The sequence below is a fragment of the Myotis nattereri genome (genome assembly GCF_964212035.1).
Source record: "Myotis nattereri genome assembly, chromosome: 2".
NCBI lineage: Eukaryota > Metazoa > Chordata > Mammalia > Chiroptera > Vespertilionidae > Myotis > Myotis nattereri.
Genome location: NC_138076.1, coordinates 22,847,486 through 22,867,742, shown reverse-complemented (window position 1 = coordinate 22,867,742; position 20,257 = coordinate 22,847,486). Strand labels below are relative to the sequence as shown.

At 47.8% G+C, this 20,257-nt stretch overlaps 1 protein-coding gene across 3 annotated transcripts; it reads right to left on the bottom strand.

Annotated features, from left to right (window-relative positions):
- Nucleotides 1-512: 512 nt before the first annotated feature.
- Nucleotides 513-19,560, bottom strand: ERLIN2 (ER lipid raft associated 2). Of its 3 annotated transcripts, none has more exons than XM_081082968.1 (12): nucleotides 19,500-19,560; nucleotides 18,180-18,300; nucleotides 16,588-16,669; nucleotides 15,536-15,582; nucleotides 14,362-14,423; nucleotides 13,392-13,517; nucleotides 6,162-6,235; nucleotides 5,942-6,000; nucleotides 5,278-5,369; nucleotides 4,113-4,202; nucleotides 2,256-2,335; nucleotides 513-1,820 (listed from the first exon to the last, which is right to left on the bottom strand). In XM_081082968.1, the coding sequence occupies exons 2-12, from the start codon at nucleotides 18,284-18,286 to the stop codon at nucleotides 1,620-1,622; spliced, it is 1,020 nt and encodes a 339-aa protein (XP_080939094.1). In that variant the 5' UTR covers nucleotides 18,287-18,300; nucleotides 19,500-19,560; the 3' UTR covers nucleotides 513-1,619. The 3 variants fall into 3 exon arrangements, with proteins under 3 accessions (XP_080939094.1, XP_080939096.1, XP_080939095.1); XM_081082970.1 differs by having other exon boundaries at nucleotides 14,256-14,423; nucleotides 19,500-19,547; XM_081082969.1 differs by lacking the exon at nucleotides 19,500-19,560 and adding an exon at nucleotides 19,192-19,470.
- Nucleotides 19,561-20,257: the final 697 nt, after the last annotated feature.

The following is a 20,257-nucleotide window of genomic DNA, read 5'->3' as shown; positions in this document are numbered from 1 at the left end:
ACCTTCCTTTCATGTTTGCTCTCCCCCATTTCAAATCTTCCAGAGTGACTCAAACTTTTCCTAATTAGTAATGAAAAAGAAAACATTTGAACAGATTTGGATGCAGCCCTTGCTACCCCGGTAGTTGGGCATGAACTCTGACTTGCACCCACACAGCTGCCTATAGAAATTGAACATTTAATTGATCCCCGTGTGGCTGCCTAGAGCCCTGAATTTAAAAACACGTGCTGTCACTACACCGGATAAACTCCCAGCACAAGCCATATACATGAAAATTAGGAACCCTTTTGGATGGCCCTGCTTTCTCTTTCAAAGGAGCTCTTCAATTTTGACTCTCTACAACAATAAAAAGACACGTGATCTCGCCCTGGCTGGGTGGTCAGTTGGTTGAGCATTGTCCCGTGCATCAAAAGGCTGCCAGTTCGATCCCCAGTCAGAACACATATAGGAGGCAACCAATCCATGTTTCTTTCTCTCTCAAATCAATGAAAACAACAACACATATCCTTGGATGAGGATTAAAAAGAAGATTTGATCTCAAGGAACATACAGAGTTTGCCAAGCAAGTATGATAGTGGCTAACAGATATAACGATCCCACTTTAGCAGCTATTAAGATACTTGAGTTGTTTGTCCCTGTCTTCTTGATGCTGACTGGAACCAGTGAACAGACTGAGAGGGGAAAAAACACAAAACCCAAATCACAGAATAGGTGAAAAGTTTTAAAAAGAATTGTGTGGTGATGACCAAACCCTGACTGGCAATGTAGTCCGAAACCAACCCTACCAGACCGCTGTACCGATTTTTAGGTAATTTCCACACAAAGGTGGAATATTGGCGCTAGATGAAAGGTAGACCTATTTTCTACAATGTTTCCAAGTTCCATCTTATTCTAACCACTTGTTTGCATGTAACTAACATTTTTCTATATCATGTTGGTTTTTTCTCTTTAATGCTCAGGAGCCCAGGTATAGGGGACATTTAGGTTCAGGGCCTCAGGTCTGGTAAGGCTAAGCCCTAGGGCAAGGAGGGTAGTGTGTAGAGAAAAGCTAGCAGAATCTAGCACCGGTTCTTCCTTATGAGGGCTCAAGAAGCATACCTCTGAAATAACTCACGTATGCACTGACAAGAACACCAGGAAAGCCAAGCACTCGCAGCTGCTTCCCCACGGCTCTCCTGACAAACTTACCAGCACATATTTGCTCAGTGTGAGCCTCACCTAGAGGCATCTCCTACCTTGGAGGCAGGGGCGAGGAATCTGGACTGTGTTTTCCCAAATAAGGGAAATCAAATCACCTACAGGCAACACCCTCTACTTCTCCCACTCCTGACTGATAGCATCCTTAATTAAGCCAGCTTCAAAGGAGGTCAAAGTTCAAACCTGTGGTTTACAAATCTTAAAAGAAGTCATATAACCTACTTAGCTGAATAACATCCCAAAATCATCAATCCCTGATCTTCCTTCCCATGGGGATAGATTTAAGTCCATTTCTTTTTTTCTCACCACAGTACTTGGAAGACAGTCAAAGAAGGTAGTGTGAGAGGGAGGGGCATCCTGGTTCATCATTAAAAAATAAAGATCTCTTTAAGTGTCATCTGAGGTTATATAAAAATTTTCTTTCAATTCTCCTCTGGATCTGCCTCCAAGGGTTCATCTTCTAAGCCAAAACTCAGCTTGTCAGCTAGGCTCTCAAACTGCTTGCCCAGACTGCCTGCAGAGTCCATGAACATGTTAGGGATGTCTTTGCCAAAGTAAATCTTGCTGTTGGAAGCAATGGCCTTGTACTTCATCAGCTGCAGATATTCAGGGGTCAGCTTCAGCTGCAAAAGTCAGAAGTAAAGAAGACTCAGGTGGAGCCAGACTAGAGAAAACTATGGGTGACACTTTTTCACTTGTCATAAGAAGGGTCTCTGTCACAGACACATGCCCTCTCTCCTTTTCCTGGCCACACAGTTACATTAGTAACAGGGTAACCACTCCCTAGGAGAAAGTTATCTCAGATCTTCAAGGCTAGAGCTGCAAGAGTTTTAGGAGTTCCCATGTTTTTTAACACAAACATTTTTAACATGAAAATTACACTTCCATCAAGGCACTGCTAAGGAAAAGGGAAGAACCTGTCCCACACAGCACAGGAGTCATCACTTGCGGCCACGGGGGCTTTGGGTGGTGGAGGTCTTCCCACACTGGGAACTCTCACACAAAATCAGCTTAAACCCAAATACGCGTTCTCTTTGCCAGGCGGACTGATGGTTTACCTTATTCGCTTCGGCCATTTTCATAGCAGTATAGCACTCAGCATCAGCCTTTGCCTTCTCCCGCGCCAGGAACGCAGCATCTGAGGGGAAAATGCAGTGACCTGAAGTGCAGAGGCTACCAGGGTCTGGTCGCTGTAACTTCCCTGGGTGCCTTTGTGACCCTGGGGTGAGTTTTCCTCATCTGTGAAATAGGGGTGAAGAGCTCTGCCTGCATCTCCCTGTGGTGGATCATGAGGAGTCTGTTGCTGTGCCCAGCATCTTATCTGACAGCATTATTGAGAGAAGCACTGCTGCCCAGAGACACTTCCTGTGTCTGCACTCCTGTTCCGTTTGTAGTTCCATGTGTGGGGAGGGACCCTGCCTCAACCTCCTGGTTCAGAGCTTTCCACCTCAGCCCTCGTATGCTACACAGCAAAAGCCCAAAGAAGGCTCTGAATACAGCCAGAGGCAGATCCACCCTAACACTGACTCCCACAGAATAGTTTGGTCCCTCTCCAACTTCATTTCCCTTTTCTTTCCATTAACCATTTCAAAAAGGTTATAATTAGCAGTGGTTAAGCTGGCACAACTCTAAGAGAATTATAAGCCATGGTCCAGACTAACACCTGTTTGGTTTAAGACCTACTTAAACTTCCACTACACAAGCAATATACTTTCTCAATCTGCCAAGACCAGCTTTCAAGTTGATGCAAAATTTTTGATGTTTACTTCCTTGCCTAGGGAATAAGGCCAGTCTCATGTGAGTAATATCTGTAGCAAAAAGGCTAGGAGGAAAGGTCAGTCTGTGGGCGGATCCTTACTGCACACCCTCAGCTTGACCCTGGGTGGAAGGAGCCTACAGTCTAACTCAGTGATGGCAAACCTTTTGAGCTCGGCGTGTCAGCATTTTGAAAAACCCTAACTTAACTCTGGTGCCGTGTCACATATAGAATTTTTTTGATATTTGCAACCATAGTAAAACAAAGATTTATATTTTTGATATTTATTTTATATATTTAAATGCCATTTAACAAAGAAAAATCAACCAAAAAAATGAGTTCGCGTGTCATAGGTTCGCCATCACTGGTCTAACTGCAGTTTGGGTTGCGTGCGGCTGACTTAACGGGCCTTAGCACCTCATGCATGTATTTATAAGAAATAAAAATGTGTTGCTTTGCTCGCTAATGAGGAGCTGCTGATTTGCAAAATCCTAACTGGCTCCCTAATAGGCCCCTGCGAAGCCGGCTGGCCCCATAATGAGTATAACTGGACACAGCACTTTGTAGTAGCCTGAAGTTGGGCTTTCAGGTCCCCTTTCTGCCCTAGAATTTGCTCATATAGCACGTGAAGGAAAAAGGTGGGTGGTGGGAATGAGGTGAGGGCTGAGGGGCAGAGAACTGAAGGTAAGTGATATACAGAAAAGTCAGCAAAGGAACAACTTCCCTCCAGCTCGTGTTGTTGGTGCTGAAAAGGTGTCTTCTTCACACCCAGCTTAACATCTACAGAGAACCTGCGAGCAGGCTGAGGCCAGAGCTATGGAGTTCGCGGACTTCTCAGGAGGGGTGGGTAAGGCAGGCGGGAGAGAGCTGCTTTTTGGCCAGCTTCTTAGTTTACTTCCACTGCCAGACTGTGAGCTCCACAGCAGCAGGGACTGTGTGAGTTCCCAATGGCACACAACTAGCATTTGTTGAATGAATGAATGTTCTCTGAAGTGGAAAATTAATGCCAAATCTCCCCCAAAGTGAAAGCAGAGAAAAAGCGATGTTCCAAATAAATCAAGAGATCTTAGAAGGGGGCTTAAAGAGCAAAGGAAATGATGCCCCCCTCCCCCCGCCACAAAGTGGCTTTGAGGAAAATTCAGGCATTAATTTCACTTACCTTCAATTTCTGAAATCTTCTTCTCAGTTTCCTTCTCCATCACCTTCTGTCCATAGGTGATTTCTGCAACCTGAGCCACCTTTTCTGCCTCTATGTTAATGGAATTGAGAAAAGGCTTAGAGCTGGTATTTCAAGAGTTTGACTCAATTCCACCTTTCACCTGATCAGAGGCCCTGGTGCAGGAGTGTGGGTAAGCACAGATGGAGTCACTGGCCCCAGAGGACAGCCGTGGCAGGGACACATGGGCAGATGGGAGTGTACCCGTAAGCACAAACCACGACATCAGCTCAAGACAGCAACTGGGGAGACGTGCGCCCAAGTGAGGAGAGTCATTACTCTGATGAAAGCAAGGAACAAGTCCTAACCTCTCTCTTAAGTCACAAGGATTACTTCTCCCAAAGGAATATTTTAAGGAATAAGGTACTCTCTGAAAAGTTTCTTCCTGCCACCTCACGTTAGGAAGCAGTCAGGTTTGTTGTTGATAGTCCAGTATAGTGGTTAAGGACCCAGGTCTGGAGCAGAGTCCTGGTATCTGAGCCCCAGTTTCACCACTTAACTTGCTATATGACCTTTTATTTAACCTCTCTGTGCTTTAGCTCAGTAAAGAGAGGTAAATGATAGTGCCTCCCTCATCTGCTAGTTGTGAGGAGGGAGAATTTACATGTAAGTGCTTAGAAAAGTACATGACTCATAGTAAGTGCTCAGTGTTAGCTATGATCATTATGAATTAATAGTAAGGGGTCCTTTTGTTTAAGAGATGTAGGCCCTGGCTGTTGTGGCCCAGTTGGTTGGAGCATCGTCCTGCACAGGGAAAGATGGCAGGTTCAATTCCTGGTCAGGGTACATACCTGGGTTATGAGTTTGAACCCTGGTTGGGGTACATACTGGAGGCAACTGATCAAAGTTTCTCTCTCGCCTCCTCTTTAAAATCAATAAAAAGCGTATCTGGTGAGGAGAAAAACAAAAAGATATTTGGAAACTCAAAACTTATCACCCCAGGCCACGATATGACAATTTCAGCTTTGCTTCTAGGAGTATGCCAGCCATTCCTACGTGTGGCAAGGGTTTGGAGAACCATGTGGTTTAACTGTGTCTAAGGTTTCCTCGACTCTCCACCATCCCCAGCCCTTCTGCCCTGAAGGGGGCCACAGAACCACTTCCAGACCGATAAGAGCCTTCTTCCGCTCTGTCTCAGCTTCTTTTTCCACCACCTTCTGTTTTTGGGCTGCAATGAGAAGCTTTGTCTTCTCACTTTCCCTGGAGGGGAATAAAAGTATACGGTTGTGAGGCCACTATGGAAAAGCTTCCGAGGAACCTCACGGTCCCCTGGAGAAGCCAAACTCTTCTGAGGAGAGGAACTCTGACTTCTTACTCTCCCCTGGTACGCTGTTCAATGTCCCAGGTAAAAGCAAATTTGTTGCAGACAGGAGTATGGCTCTGATCCTCCTCCAAAATAATTCATTTGTGGGAAACAGAGCATAATTTACTTATTGTCAGCTGCCATCTGCTTTAAGTGGCCATTAGTGCCTGCCCACTTAATCGTCTTTCCCTCCTATCTTCTTTGGCATGAGCCATGAAGCACAAAAAAGGCGCCCCCTGGCCCCTTTAAAAGCATCACTGCTCAAAAGGGCTTCTCCGTGGCTCTCAATCACAGTTACAGAGCCCAGGTGACTGTCCCGACACGCCTGCTCCATCCTACAGTGCAATGGGCTGTGACAAATATTCAAGGAGGAGAATAAAAGCATGGCACAGCTTCAGTTAACTCTGGGATGGGATGAGGTGGGAGGTGGGGAAGAGTGGTGGTTACAGCTTAGGCAGAGGATACTCACATCAACTCGTAGTTTCTGCGGATCGCCTCAGGTATATTGGGCTTTGTCACCCGCACAGCCTGGGGAAGGATAAAAAGAGCACCTGATGGGAAGGTGAGAGTGGTACGGGACCTAAGCAGCTCCCCTTGGTCCTTGATCTTCCTGCACAGAAAGGACATCCCTTGAAAGAGGGGATGCACCTTCATCAGGGGAGGGACACTCCCATGGTGGCAATGCTTACTTGGATGACAAGCCCAGGGGCCATGGAGGTCAGGTCCTGTTGCAAAGCCAGTTTGAGATTTTCATCAATTTGATCTGGAATCAAGAAAGACAGGAAAAGGAGTTGTCACACTACCTAGGTAGGGTGGAGGGAAATACGGGGTAGAGGTAAAGCTAAAACACCAGTTCAAGAATGTACCTCACAAGCAAAAGGTCTGGGCTATGCTTATCATAGCCCAGAAACATAAAGTTCTCCAGCAAGACTTTCGGAGCAACCTGCCTCCGCAGCCCCTCTGCATAGCTAGAGTGAGAGTATCCTTTCCCTGTGACCTCGAGAGAGAATCCCTAGGTTATTGAAAATATCAACCTTGCCCAAAAGGGAACTGAGCTTTAAAAAGGAAAAGAACAAACAATCATTTAGCCCATTTCTTGAGAAAGGCAACAGTCTTTCCCGAGACAACAGGAGCAAAACAGAAGGCAGGCACCCAGTTTTCACGAAAAAAGAAGATGGAATGGCTCTGTTAAATATTTTGAAAAGAGCTGAGCACATTCAATCTAGTAATTTTAGCTGTTTCTGAAACAAAAACAGATTCTGACGTCAAGGAAGCCCCAAGGAAGACTATTTCCATTAGGAACTCCACCAAATGACACAAGGGGAAAATAAAAATTTACAGTTCTGGAAACGAGTCCAAGTCTTTTGATGTGTTGTTTGCTTTGGTCCTGATTCCTTTGCCTGGAATTCACATGTGGGTCGTTTCACAGACAAGTGTAGGAAGAGCTATAACTGATTCCCTTCTAGCGATGATCCCAGGACAGCAGCACCAACCTGCCTTCTCTGGCCTGAGAGCCTCAATAAGATTCCAGAAGGGCACCAAGAAAAAGACTCCATGAAACCAAGTTGGGACATCTAAACTCAATCATCTCCCTCATTGTCAGCTGCCATCTGTTTTAAGCGGCCATTCTTGGTCACTTATGCCCAAACAGGAGAACTTTGAGAAATAGCAAATCTAACTCCTGCCTTTTACAGATGCCCAAACTGAAGTCCACGGAGGCTGAGATGTGCCCAAACCAGTTAGTAACCAAAATAATGAACTTGATTAATTATTATGTTTTGATTATTAGGGTTTAAAACAGTAATTTTTCCGACTGTCATATCAGTGAGCGAGGGATTTGAATGTTTCCATTTTTTGGCTATGTTCTCACAAGCCTCTTAGCATGGAGGGAGAAATGCTCATAAAGGCAGTACCTTGCACCTGACACTGGCCTAACAATTTGACAGCTAGGGAGAAACATTTTCTATTTTCTATTTTAAATAGGATACCCACCAAACTTTAAGTAAGATGGCCTGTAGCCTCTGTAAGTTAATAACACAGTCATTTATCAGACCAAATTATATCTGAGTCAAAGTAGAAATCTGTGGCCCTGGGCTGGTAACTTTCAGGAAAATCTGGAAGAAATATTTTGAAATGTGGTTTATTACCAAAGTAATCTAATCTAATAAAAGAGAACCATGGTAATTGGCTTATGACCGCTACCCTTCCCATTGGCTAATCAGGAAGATATGCAAATTAACTGTCAGCTAAGATGGCGACCGGCAGCCAGGCAGCTTGAAACTAACATGAGGCTTGCTTGCTTCAGTGACGGAGGAAACCAACGTTCCCGCCTGCCTTGCAGGCCTCTGAGCCTGCAGTTTGAAATATTTTAACAAATATAGAAGCTAAAAAAAAAAACCCAGAAACCAGCTTTCAGCGAGCTGGGATCTCAGAGCTGGAGTCAGAGCTGGAGTTATACATTGTTTCGATTACCTACTTTCAGCAGCGGAGGCCTAAGAGCTGGAGCCTCAGAGCTAAAGCTGGCCCAGAATTAAAAAAAGAAAAAGAAAAAAAGGAGCGGTTGGGAGCTTCCATCACCCACCAGCCTGAGAACAGCCCTCAGCCCCTCACGCAGACTGGCCAGGCACCCCAGTGGGGACCCCCACCCTGAAGGGTGTGTGACCAGCTGCAAACAGCCCTCAGCCCCTCACCCAGGCTGGCCAGGCACCCCAGTGGGGACCCCCACCCTGAATGGTGTGTGACCAGCTGCAAACAGCCATCATCCCCTCACCCAGGCTGGCCAGGCACCCCAGTAGGGATCCCCATCCTGATCCAGAACACCCTTCAGGGCAAACCAGCCAGCCCCACCCATGCACCAGGCCTCTATCCTATATAGTAAAAGGGTAATATGCCTCCCAGCACCGGGATCAGCAGAGCCGAGAGGCCTCCCGGCACCGGGATCAGCGTGACAGGGGGCAGCGCCCAAATCCCCTGATCACCCTGCAGTTCTGTGTGTGACAGGGGGTGGGGCCACAACCTCCCTATCCGCCCTGCTCTGTTGGTGACAGGGGAAGGCGCCCCAACCTCCTGATCAGCCCTGCTCTGTGCCTGATACGGGGGAGCTCCCCAACCTCTGATCGCCCTGCGGCTCTGTGTGTGACAGGGTGAGGCGCCCCAACCCCCCTCCCCACCCCCCCGGGCCCTGCTCTGTGTGTGTGACAGGGTAGAGCCATAACCTCCCCATCGGCCCTGCCCTGAGTGTGAGAGTGGTGGCGCCCCAACCCCCTGATCGGCCCTGCTCTGTGGGTGATAGAGGGCGGCGCCACAACCCCCACCCCTCCCACGGGCCCTGCTCTGTGTGTGATGGGGTAGAGCCATAACCTCCCCATCGGCCCTGCCCTGAGTGTGAGAGTGGTGGCGTCCCAACCCCCTGATCGGCCCTGCTCTGTGGGTGATAGAGGGCGGCGCCCCAACTCCCCTATCGGCCCTACTCTGTGCGTGACAGGGGGCAGCGCCCCCACCGCCGGATTGACCCTGCTCTGTGCGTAACAGGGGGTGGCATCGCAACCTCCCGATCCGCCCTGCTCTGTGCATGACAGGGGGCGGCGCCCCAACTCCCCAATCGGCCCTGCTCTGAGCCCGACCAGGGGCCGCACCTAGGGATTGGGCCTGCCCTCTGCCACCCGGGAGCAGGCCTAAGCCACCAGGTCGTTATCTCCCGAGGGGTCCCAGACTGCGAGACGGCACAGGCTGGGCTGAGGGACCCCCCTCTTCTCCCCCGAGTGCACAATTTTTTGTGCACCGGGCCTCTAGTACTACTAATAAGTTGTTTATGTTACAGTTACGCTGATAAATGCTAGTTAAGTTATATTATTAAATATACACAGGTTCTCCAGGTAAACTCTTAAACAAGTCCTAGATAATTCTATCTAGAAAAGAGTAATATGCAAATTAACTGTCACTCCTCACTCTGTCACTCCGTCACAAAGATGGCTGTGGCCACAGAGCTGGAGCGAGCAGGAGGCTTGCGTTGCCCCCGGCAATGGAGGAAGCCAAGCTTCCCGCCTGCCCTGGCTGGCCCTAAGCTCCGCTCAAGGCTATAAAATTTCAATTATAGAAGGTAAATAAATCCCAGATACCTGCTTCCAGCCCGTGGGCGTGGCCAGCCTGAAAACGGCCATCAGCCCCTCACCCAGGCTGGCCAGGTACCCCAATGGGACACCCCCCCAATGAAGGGGGTGTGACCAGCCTGCAAACAACCATCAGCCCCTCACCCAGGCTGGCCAGGCCCAGGCACCCCAGTGGGACCCCCCCACCCTGAAGGGGCTGTGGCCAGCCTGCAAACAGCCATCAGCCCCTCACCCAGGCTGGCCACACCCCCATGGGGTGAGGGTCTCCACTGGGTGACTTGACCAGCCTGAAAACGGCCCTCAGCCCTTCACCCAGGCTGGCCAGGCACCCCAGCGGGACCCCCACCCTGATCCGGGACACCCTTCAGGGCAAACCAGCCAGCCCCCACCAGTGCACCAGGCCTCTATCCTATATAATAAAAGGGTAATATGCAAATTGACCCTAACAGCAGAACGACTGGGAATGAGTGGTCACTATGACACACACTGACACCAGGGGGAAGATGCTCAATGCAGGAGATGACCCCTGGTGGTCAGTGCGCTCCCACAGGGGGAGCTCTGCTCAGCCACAAGGCAGGCTGCCAGCTGCCAGCACAGCGGTGGTGGCGGGAGACTCTCCCACCTCCTCAGCAGCGCTAAGGATGTCTGACTGCAGCTTAGGCCTGCTCCCTGCTGGCAAGTGGACATCCCCCGAGGGCTGCCGGGCTGCCAGAGAGATGTCTGACTGCCAGCTTAGGCCCGATCCCCTGGGGAGAGGGCCTAATCCAGCAGGTGGACATCCCCCGAGGGGTCCCAGACTGCAAGAGGGCACAGGCTGGGCTGAGGGACCCCCCCAAGTGCACAAATTTTTGTGTACTGGGCCTCTAGTTTATAGATATAAAAGGCTAATATGCTAAGTGTCCCTCCAACTCTCTGACCAGTCGCTATGACGTGCACTGACCACCGGGGAGAGATGCTCAATGCAGGAGCTGCCGTAATGCGCACTGGCCATTTACAGAGAAATGGCAACGCGGACCTGGCACTGACAAATCAACACTCGGCTTCCCCCAAGTGGGACACAGGCCCCACCACCGCCCTGGAGTGACAGTTCACCAAATCGCAGCCAACGCTGCCAAGACCCCATGGCACAAAATGCGGCCCCCAGGTGGGTGCCGGGTAATGACATCACGTAGCAACTCCTGGCTTCCTCTCCCTACTGACTAGCCTCCTTGGAGTTTCTTCAGCCCAGGAATACGACTTGCTTTATAGCCAGGTGCAAGCATTTTACACTTTAACCAAATGTTTGTGAAGTGTTTTCACATGCCTCATCTCATTTGATCGTCACATAAGCCCTGGAGTAGGTAGTTGGGGACTCAGTAGAATCCTATTTTCTTTTCATTAGCCAGAAAATGGAGATTTAGAAAGTTTAGAAACTTGACCTAACTGAAAAGAAATAAGAAATGGTGGACCTTGAAAATGACTTCAGGTTTTCTCACTGCGCAGATATATTCAAACACTGCTGCAGTTAAAATCTGCTTCATGTTGATATTTACTGCTATGTTGTTAACAATGACCTGAAAGAGAAGTTGAGGTGCTTCACTGGGCTGGAAAAAGTTTAGCAAATCAGAAAGCAGGTCGACTTAAGCAAGTTTATCTGTAATAATAAAAAAGTAATATGCTAATTAGACCGGCTGTCATTTCAGACATCATTGCAGACATCCTTCCGGACGAAGCTGGGGCTGGAGCGAAGCCCAGGTCCTGGGTGCCAGAGGGAAGTTGGTGCCGGCAACTGGGGGAAGAAAGGCCTACTCTTGCTTGAATTTTGTGCATTGGGTCTCTCTCTATATAAAGCTCTTGCTGGCGCCAATCACACACGTGTGTTTCCACCTGTTACTGTCAATCATGAAATTGGTTGACACTTCTATTATAGAGAAAGGGCAAATAGCAATTATTAAAATATTTCTTCTAATTAATTTCCTTTCAATGTGCATGAATCCGTGCATCAGGCCACTAGTATTTTTATAAAATGGGCAAAGAGGATGTGTCAGAGTAAGCAGTGATGAGAACTATGTAGTCCTGTTGAAAGTCAGGGCTAGGAATCTTGAGGGGACAGAACTAGAAAAAAAAAAACTTTTGATGGTTAAGGAATAGGATTAGAGACTCTAGTGTCTCCTTTACAGATGCAAATATAGCCTTAGCAAAACAGTGCTTTCAGGCAAGATTGAAGTTTAAAAAAGAAAAAATACCTCAAATCGCATTTTCTCAGCTACTTTGTACAGAAGCTATACTTTACTAAGATAGTAAGAAGTTTTCTAATGCAAAACAATTTCATATTTTAATTTCCTCCTCATGGAAATTAGAGATCCTTTGTCTTTTTTAGTTTCAAATGTTCATTTAATGGCACACGTTTATAAAACAAGGGCTAGAAAGAAAACTAATGATATTCTATAAAATTCTATTGGTTTGAGGTTAAAAATATAGCAAATTTACCAAATTTTTCTTTTTCTTTTTTTTTAAAATATATTTTTATTGATTTCAGAGAGGAAGGGAGAGAGAGAAACATCAATGATGAGAGAGAATCATCAATTGGCTGCCTTCTGTACGACCCCTACTGGGGATCCAGCCTGCAACCCAGGCATGTGCCCTTGACCAGAATCGAACCCCGGACCCTTCAGTCCCCAGGCCCATGCTCTATCCACTGAGCAAAACCGGCTAAAGCCCAAATTTTTTCTAAAAGCACACTGAATCCAACCCCAATAAGAGATTGTAAGCCCTATATTGTGAATTTAGATACATTTTCTGCTGCAGAAAATTGTAAGTGATTCTGATAATTTCCCAAATTTGAAACACAGTGTAAAAGGCTGTTTGCTTAATTAAGGCCATTGGCAACATCAATGATTCCTCCTTCCGTGTACTCTAAAAATGTTCTCACTCAGGGTCCTTTTTATGAAGATTTCTGGGAAAAATAACTGCCCAGTCCTAGTGTTAGGAATAGTTGTACTATTGGTTGAAAAACCATTTACTTTTAGCACTGGCTACTAGACAACTTCTAGCAGCAAGTTTAAATAGAACATTTTTCCACCTAAGAGCTATAACAATTACTGAAATGTTTCCTTCCTTTGTTGCTGAAGTCAGGTTATTTTTACTTTGACCAGGAAAAAAAGGACAAGAAATGTCTACTTAAGAATGTAGACCCTTTTTGTTCTAAGCTTTTTCCTATTCATTTCTGTAAGTATAGGGTAAACAAACAAATAAAACCCCCACAAAGGTTCCAGAAACTGTAAGTAGCTATGGTCCTTGTCCCACTTCTAGAATTAAAGGTGAGCCGTCCCATTTTCCTCACCCTTCCCTGGGTGCCTTTCATTCAGTGATGTGATGAAAAGCACACAAAGTGAGGGCCAGAAGAGAGAGGTTCTAGCTCCAGCCACTACCAATTAGCTCTACGACTTCTTTTGTGGTTCAGTACCCTTATTTTAAAATGAGGATGTTGAGTTGGATAATCTCTCAGGTTCTTCTAGAACTGAGCCTGTCTTCATTACAGAATATTTTAGGGACCGTGGAAACACATTTCCATTCCAGTCCTCTGATTCAGGCCAGTAGTGAGTCCTGTAGTTCACTGTTACTTCTGTGCCCAAAGCTCAACCACTCTCATGGTCTTCCATTGTCACCAGCATTTTCTAGGAATGCCCTTTGTGACCAGTTCCTGAGCACAGGATCCTTTAACAGCTCCTGTCCAGCAGTGCCCATTCTACCCTGTGGGTAGCTCAGAAGTAGGCAGTGGGGGGGAAGTAGGGCTGTCAATGCAGGCTCTGATCAGAAGAGACTCCTTACCAAAGAGCTCAATGTAGACCTCCTGAAGTGTATGCACACTGCAGAACTGGTTCAGTTCATGGTGGATCTTGTTGAAGATGAGGGCCTTGTCATAGTCGGCAGTATAGTTCTTCACTATATCATATACTGGAAGGGAAGGAGAGATTCCAGAATAAAAGGCAGGTCTCAAAACTTGCAAAACAGAGACAGACTCATATATAGAGAGCAGGCTGACAGCTGTTGGGAAGGGTGACTGGCATTGGGAGGGGGGTGGAGAAATTGTGCAAAAAAACACTAATGGATATAAATAGTGTGGTGACTGACAGGAGGTGTGGGGTGGAGAGAGGTAGAGGAGAGTATGGGGGAGTAAATGGTGACGAACACACAATACAGTGTAAAGATGATAGGTTGTAGAATTGTGCACCTGAAACCAGTATAATTTTGTTAACTAGTGTCACCCCAATCTATATATATAAAAAGCCAGTGACCAGAATGCTGTAATAACCAGAATGACCAGTCACTATGACGCCCACTGCCACCAGCAAACAGGCCCGATCATGGGTGGGGCCAGCCAGCCAACCTCCCACAGCCCCTCCCCCTCGCCGGCCCCACCCCGATTACCCCCTTACCCCTACAGGTGGCAGGGCCGGCTGGCCAAATGCCCTCGGCCCCCTCCCCCCGCCCCCCTGCCACTGGCCGTCCTGGTCCTGATTGGGCCCTGATTGGGGCGGGCCAGTCGGCCCACCTCCCGCCATCTCCTACTCCTGATAGGCCCGGCCCCGATCTGCCCTAATCAGGGCCAGGCTGGCCGGACCACACCTGTGCATGAATTTGTGCACTGGGCCTCTAGTAAATTCAATAAAAAGGGGAAAAAACCCCAAAAACCTTTCTCAGACATCGAAGTTCTTCCTTCCTGAGGTGCTGCAACAGACACTAGGGTAGCATCTTGGGGAAAGTCAGCTGGTGGCGGGGGTCAACTGGAAAACTGTACCTGCGCTTGGGACCAGGAAGTTCACCACTTCAATTCTATCAAAGTAGATCATCACACCACCACTAAGAGGAAGAATGGACAAAGAAGTCACTGGTAAGCTCTGGAATATAGTCACAAAACCATTCCCAAACCTAAGAAAACCAACAATAATTCCTTAACATTATCTAATACCCAGTCATTCAAATTTCCCCAATGATTCCCATTATGGACTGAATTATGTGCCTTCCTAAATCCATATGTTAAAACTCTAACCCCCAATGTAACTGTACTAGAAGATAGGGCACTTAGTTAAGGTTAAATGAAGTCATAACTTGTCACTGATTGGACTTGTAAAAAAAAAAAAAGTCATCTCTTTCTCTTCCTCTTCTTCCACGTGCAGAGAAAAGGCTGTGTGAGGACAAAGCAAGGCAGCCAACTGTAATCCAGGAAGACAGGCTTCACCAGAAACCAATCCTGCCGGCACCTTGATCTTGGACTTCGAGCTTCTATAACTTGAGAAAATAAGTTTCTGTTGTTTAAGCCATCCAGTCTGTGGTATTGTGATGGCAGCCCTAGCTGACTAATAATGCTTTCATCCAGTTTTTACAGCTGTTAGTTTTGGACCAGATTCTAATTAAGGGTCACCTTTGTATATGTTTGTCTTTTAAGTCTCCTTTTCAACCCAGTGCCCCTCCAAATACGACTTTGTGCCAAGATTAGACCCGTTATCCTGTGGGTTGTTCCTCTCCACATGTTTCCTGTGGTGGTGTTTACTGTGCTACTCTATCCCAGTTTAGACCTTCTTTACTTTCCAGCCAGATCACTACAGTGGTATCGTCTGTGGATGTCCTGCCCTTAAGGCCTCCCCACCATTAAGACATTCTCTATAGTTAGTTATGCTAAAGTTATTTTCCTCTATCAAGTCACTCTCTGCTAAACACCGTTAGAGGATCCTCACTTCTAACAGAAAAAGTTCAAACTTCTTACAGCATTTGAAGCCCTTCCAAAACTGTCTAACTTCTGTGGTTTTTCTCTACTGCACCCTGCCACCTAGTGGAATCAGAACAAAGGGAGCTAGGGGGCAGGGAACATGATAAAACCAAGGGGTGCCTCCCTTTCTACTGCCTCTTACTGCAGCCAGCCCGACAGCCCTTTCTCTTATTTGGGCTTACTAGCTTTATTCCAGGCACCTTACCTAGTCCCACAAGGTACATTCTTCACCTCATCTGTCTGCAGTGTGGTCTGGAAATAGAGGAGACACAAAATGCTGTGAGATGGGCAGTGGCAAACAAGTGACTTATTTTTGGAATCCCAAATGTCCTTGTCCTTTAGTACCTATTTGGGTTGAGCTTTGTCTCTGTTAACCATGAATACCCCTCTGAATCCTCCTGATATACACGGTGTGAGACTAGCCAAACAAAAGTACTTTGCCAGCTTCCACCGTAAGTGAACCACTACACGAACGAGCTGGGTAATACTAGTTTAGTGAAACAGACCCTGGACTAGGAATCCAAAGATCTGTGTTTACTTCTACCTCTTCCATTTACTGGTCTTGAAACAGATTCTTTACTTAACCTGTCTCCGCCTATCGCACCTGCTCAGCCCATTCTCAGGATCACTGTGAGACCCAAATGAGATAATGTGCATAAATGCACTTTGAAAACCATAAAGCAGAGTACATGGCAGAAGAAAGTTACAAGGATAATGCTGATGAAGTATCCCCGGATACTGGACATACTTCAAAGATGGCTAGTCTAACGTAGGGAGGCTTTAGGTCTGTCATAAGTAATCCTACTCCTATTTTTTAGATGTCATATCCCAAGTTCAACTTCCATCTTCTTTACCCAAAATTATGTTCACATCTCTGAAGTTCAAATAAGAACCAGCAAAATTACCATTTTATTTCCATCCAACTTGGTAGCCTGTGATTTAAAATGCAGACACAAACACTCTACTTTTCCTTCTATACATTCAAACAGATTCTTCTATGGCTTTGTCTTGAAGTGAAGAAACACTTCCCAGGGGGGACTGACGGGCCAAGGCAAGGACTCCATTCAACCACTTCAACAATCAAGTAAAGCTTCAGAGTTAATGGAGCCTCATTCTTCATATTTGTAAAACTTATATTCTTAAATGACTCCTTGAAAAGGCATCACGCTCACCCAGTGGCTAAATAATTCCAAATCATGCATTTGTCAACACCCCAAATCTGCAGTTGTCCAGCCATCCCACAAAAGCCAAATATACCTGCACAGACTTATATGATGTGATGAAAGGGAGCATGAGATGGAAACCAGGGCCGCTGGTGGAAGTCAGCAGGGCACCGCCTCTGCAGAGGAGAAGAGGCAGCTTCAGTTTAGCAAGAGGTACCGATTACATTGATATTCTTAGGGCCAACTATCCCTTCAGCCCCACCAATGTTTAATACAGAGTGAAAAGTGCCAGAGCCACCTCCACAGATCCCTTCCTTCCTCCCAGCTAGACCCGAATATTCTAGGAAGCCTAATGCTAAAACATAAAACCATTATTCTTGCTTTCACAGCAAGAAAAATAGGCACTCAGGCGAAGTGGAATAAAGGCAGCAGAATTCCTGGCTATACTTGAGAGGCAGTCTATTTTACTTTGTTGTGTCCGTTGAACTTGTGGCAATCCATTTGGGCACTTAAATCCAATAATACAGTAATCAATGAGCTGCACTAGTGTTGGATTCCAGTGACATCAACACCAAAAGAATAATTTTAAGTATATTTTACAAATCATTTTCATATATATTTTTGGCAGTAGAGTTACCGTTCTAATCAAGTTGTATGTAAATGGTAATAAAACTAAAAGCCATTTGGGGGGACATGTAAGTAGATGGTAGGGAGAAATAATTAAAGGGGACTGGGAAACCCAACCAGACTTTTAGAACTTGCTAGTGGCAATCTGGAAATAAGCATCACAGGGCACATGACAAGAAGGGGCCATAAAGACTTCAAGCAAAAAACTTGGCTATGGAGGTTACTAAAAGGAAAGTAATCCCACACGTAAGTGCATCTTTGCTTTACATTATAAAGTTAAACTTTTTTTTTTTTAAAGGAGCAATAAAATAAATAGTGACCTAATGAGCTTATAAGAACCACTATCCTAGGGTTTGCCTTGATTGAAAAAAATTAACCTGCAGGTGCTTTCATTTTTCCTGAAATGTTAATTTTAAAGAGTAGGTTCAAATTCGCAGAGCAGACTATCTTCTCAAGTTGCCATCAAGACCTGGTACTCAGCAGAGGTAACCTTGTGGCACCAAGATGCTGAGAGGGATGTAGGAGAGAACAATGTTTTAGAGATAATCTGCAAGGAGCTCTGGCTGCCTTTAGGTTTTGTCTCAATCTCTATATACAGTTATCAATTGCCATCCATCAACTTAGACTACTAAGTTTTATTTTACATTTGTATGTGTGTGAGCGCGCGCGCGCACGTATTCCCCATCCCCATGGTCACTAACACAAAAGCTCAACTAAAAGTCTTCCATATTTGCCCTAACCGGTTTGGCGCAGTGGATAGAACGCTGGCTTGCGGACTGAAGGGTCCCAGGTTTGATTCCGGTCAAGGGCATGTACCTTGGTTGTGGGCACATCCCCAGTAGGGGGTGTGCAGGAGGCAGCTGATCCATGTTTCTAACTCTCTATCCCTCTCCCTTCCTCTCTGTAAAAAAAAAAAAAAGAATAAAAAAATATATTTTTAAAAAAGACTTCCATATTCAACAAAACATAAACATAGATATTCAGCAGAATCTGTTAGACAGTGACTAGGAAAGAGTCATTTCACAGAAAGTTGCAAGCTCCTCCCTGTTTCTGCCTTACCTGTAATATACCCCAATATGTCCCTCTTCTATCTTGTGCACGGCTGAGAAGAGAGCTGCACAAAAGAAACTGGTAGCCACAGCCACAACTGCTCCCAGCTGAGCCATCAGTGCGCCTTTTCCTAGGGAAGAAGACAGGGGAACACGTGTCTGGTCTGCCCTGCAGGAGAGGACCTCACCTAGCGGAGCTCCCAGGCTCACAGCTAGTCTGCCGGGTGAGCACGAGGCCCGATCAACCGCGCTCTCCATCCCTGCTCTCAGCCAGCACTGCCATCCCCTAACGGAGGGGTTCTAGGCCCCACCTCGTTGAAGAGGCAGCCATTCCACACAGCCGCCCCCCACGGGAGAAGCACTGCCAGCTGGGCAGCGTTCAGAACACAGCCTTCCCTTCCTGTGAACACCAACGTGCTGTCACAGGAGCCGCTCCCGCTGGGAACAGGGGAAGAGGCAGCTGCAGTAAGTTGGCGCAAATTACAGAGGAAGTCAAATGACAGGCAGTTGTGGCATGTAATTCTGGTCGGAGCCTCCCGCTCCTAATTGCCTGCCACTTCAAAGGAAGCCATTATTTACTCCTTTCAGATGCCGGGGCGGCGGAGACAGCATGCAAACCGAGGCCCAAGGCGGGCTCTCTGGCCTTGGTCCACCTCCCCGGTTACTCCTTTGGTCCTCGTGGGAGAGGGCTCTGACCAAGGCCGAGGCCACGCTCCCTCCCATACACCTGGCCGGCGCTTGGCACTTGACAGGTCCCTAAGCCCAGGGCTAGAGAAAGGGGGTCCCCCAGGCTGGAAAGACTCTGGACTTCTGGGTCCCACTGTGTTCGGGCACCGGCATGCGGAAGACTTGGCCTCCGGAGACTCATGTCCTGAACACGGAGTGATCTGCAACAACTGGGGCCGTGACACCGGAGTGCACAGCCAGGCGCGCCGGGGCCAACCCGCGCAGGGCGCAGGGCGCGGGCTCTGCCTCGTGGGTCTGAGAAGGCGGCGCCGACATCGGCGAGGCGCTCGTTTTACCTGGGCGGCCTCCAGCCACGGATTTGCAGCAACGTGCTTTCTGCAAACGCCCTTCCCTTCCGATGTCACCCCCGCCCCACCTCGCGCCCCTTCCTAGAGAGAAGGGCGCGCATCCTCCGAGCTCTGGGTAGGGGCCGGGGCTCCAAGCGCCTCTGCCCGGTCCCGCTCGGGAGCTAGAGAGAGAGAAAGAGAGAGATTCGGGAGAGAGAGGGTTGCTGTCTCGCTCCAGGGAGACAAGAGGCTGCAGGGGTGGGCCCGGGCGCCGCAGCTGGGCCCAGTGCACGCACTAAGGGGCGGGGGCCGCGTACCAGGTGTCCCTCCAGGCGCTCCGTACCCGTCCGAACCCCTTCGCAACCGCAGAAACCGCCACACCCCTCCGCCCGCCACTTCCTTCCGGGCCCGTCGCGGCGATGACGCCTTTAGTTCACGCGAGAAGACCACACCTCCTCATCTCCGTTAGCCCCGCCCCGCGCTCCGAACGATCAGTGTCCCCGGGAGGCCGCCAGGGGGCGCCCGCGACAAGGCCCGGGCGGTCTGGGGTCTGGGGTCTGGGGCCAGGGTTTCAGGGGTGGGGGTGGGGGTGGCGCGGGGCGCCTGGCGGGTGACCCCTGGGAGGACGCGAGTGGTGCTGAGCGTGTCCTTTTCCGACGTTTTGGCTCTGGAGATTGCTCTGGATTCTCCTCCACATTAACAGGTCAAGACTGGTTTTTTTTTTTTTTTTTTTTTTTTTTTTTTCTGGAGCAGGTACCAGCGATTTGCAACAGTTTTTAGCCCTTTGCTCGCCGCTTTTCTGCAGCACCGCTCAATGAAACATCTTTTCATTGTGCAGATTAGCACCATTACGTCGCTAATGAACAGTCCCTACCTTCAATTGCCCTTTATGCTTTTGTAGGAGCTTTGGCTTTTGAGGTCCCTACGGCATCATAAAGTAGATTAAGGAGTAATTTTTATTCCAATTTTAGTGGACAAATTTCGAAATTCAGTGAGGTGCGAGGGTAAGAGTGGATGGAAGCCTCCTTGGCGCTTCCTTAACATCAGGAGCTTAATTAACGGCCTTGGTAACTCC

Coding starts and splice junctions, on each gene's coding strand:
- ERLIN2 (XM_081082968.1), bottom strand. CDS start 18,286: ATGGCTCAGCTGGGAGCAGTTGTGGCTGTGGCTACCAGTTTCTTTTGT. Junction 15,583..16,587: donor CATCATATAAGTCTGTGCAG/GTATATTTGGCT, acceptor CTCTATTTCCAG/ACCACACTGCAGACAGATGA. Junction 2,336..4,112: donor GAAGATTTCAGAAATTGAAG/GTAAGTGAAATT, acceptor TTTTCCCCTCAG/ATGCTGCGTTCCTGGCGCGG.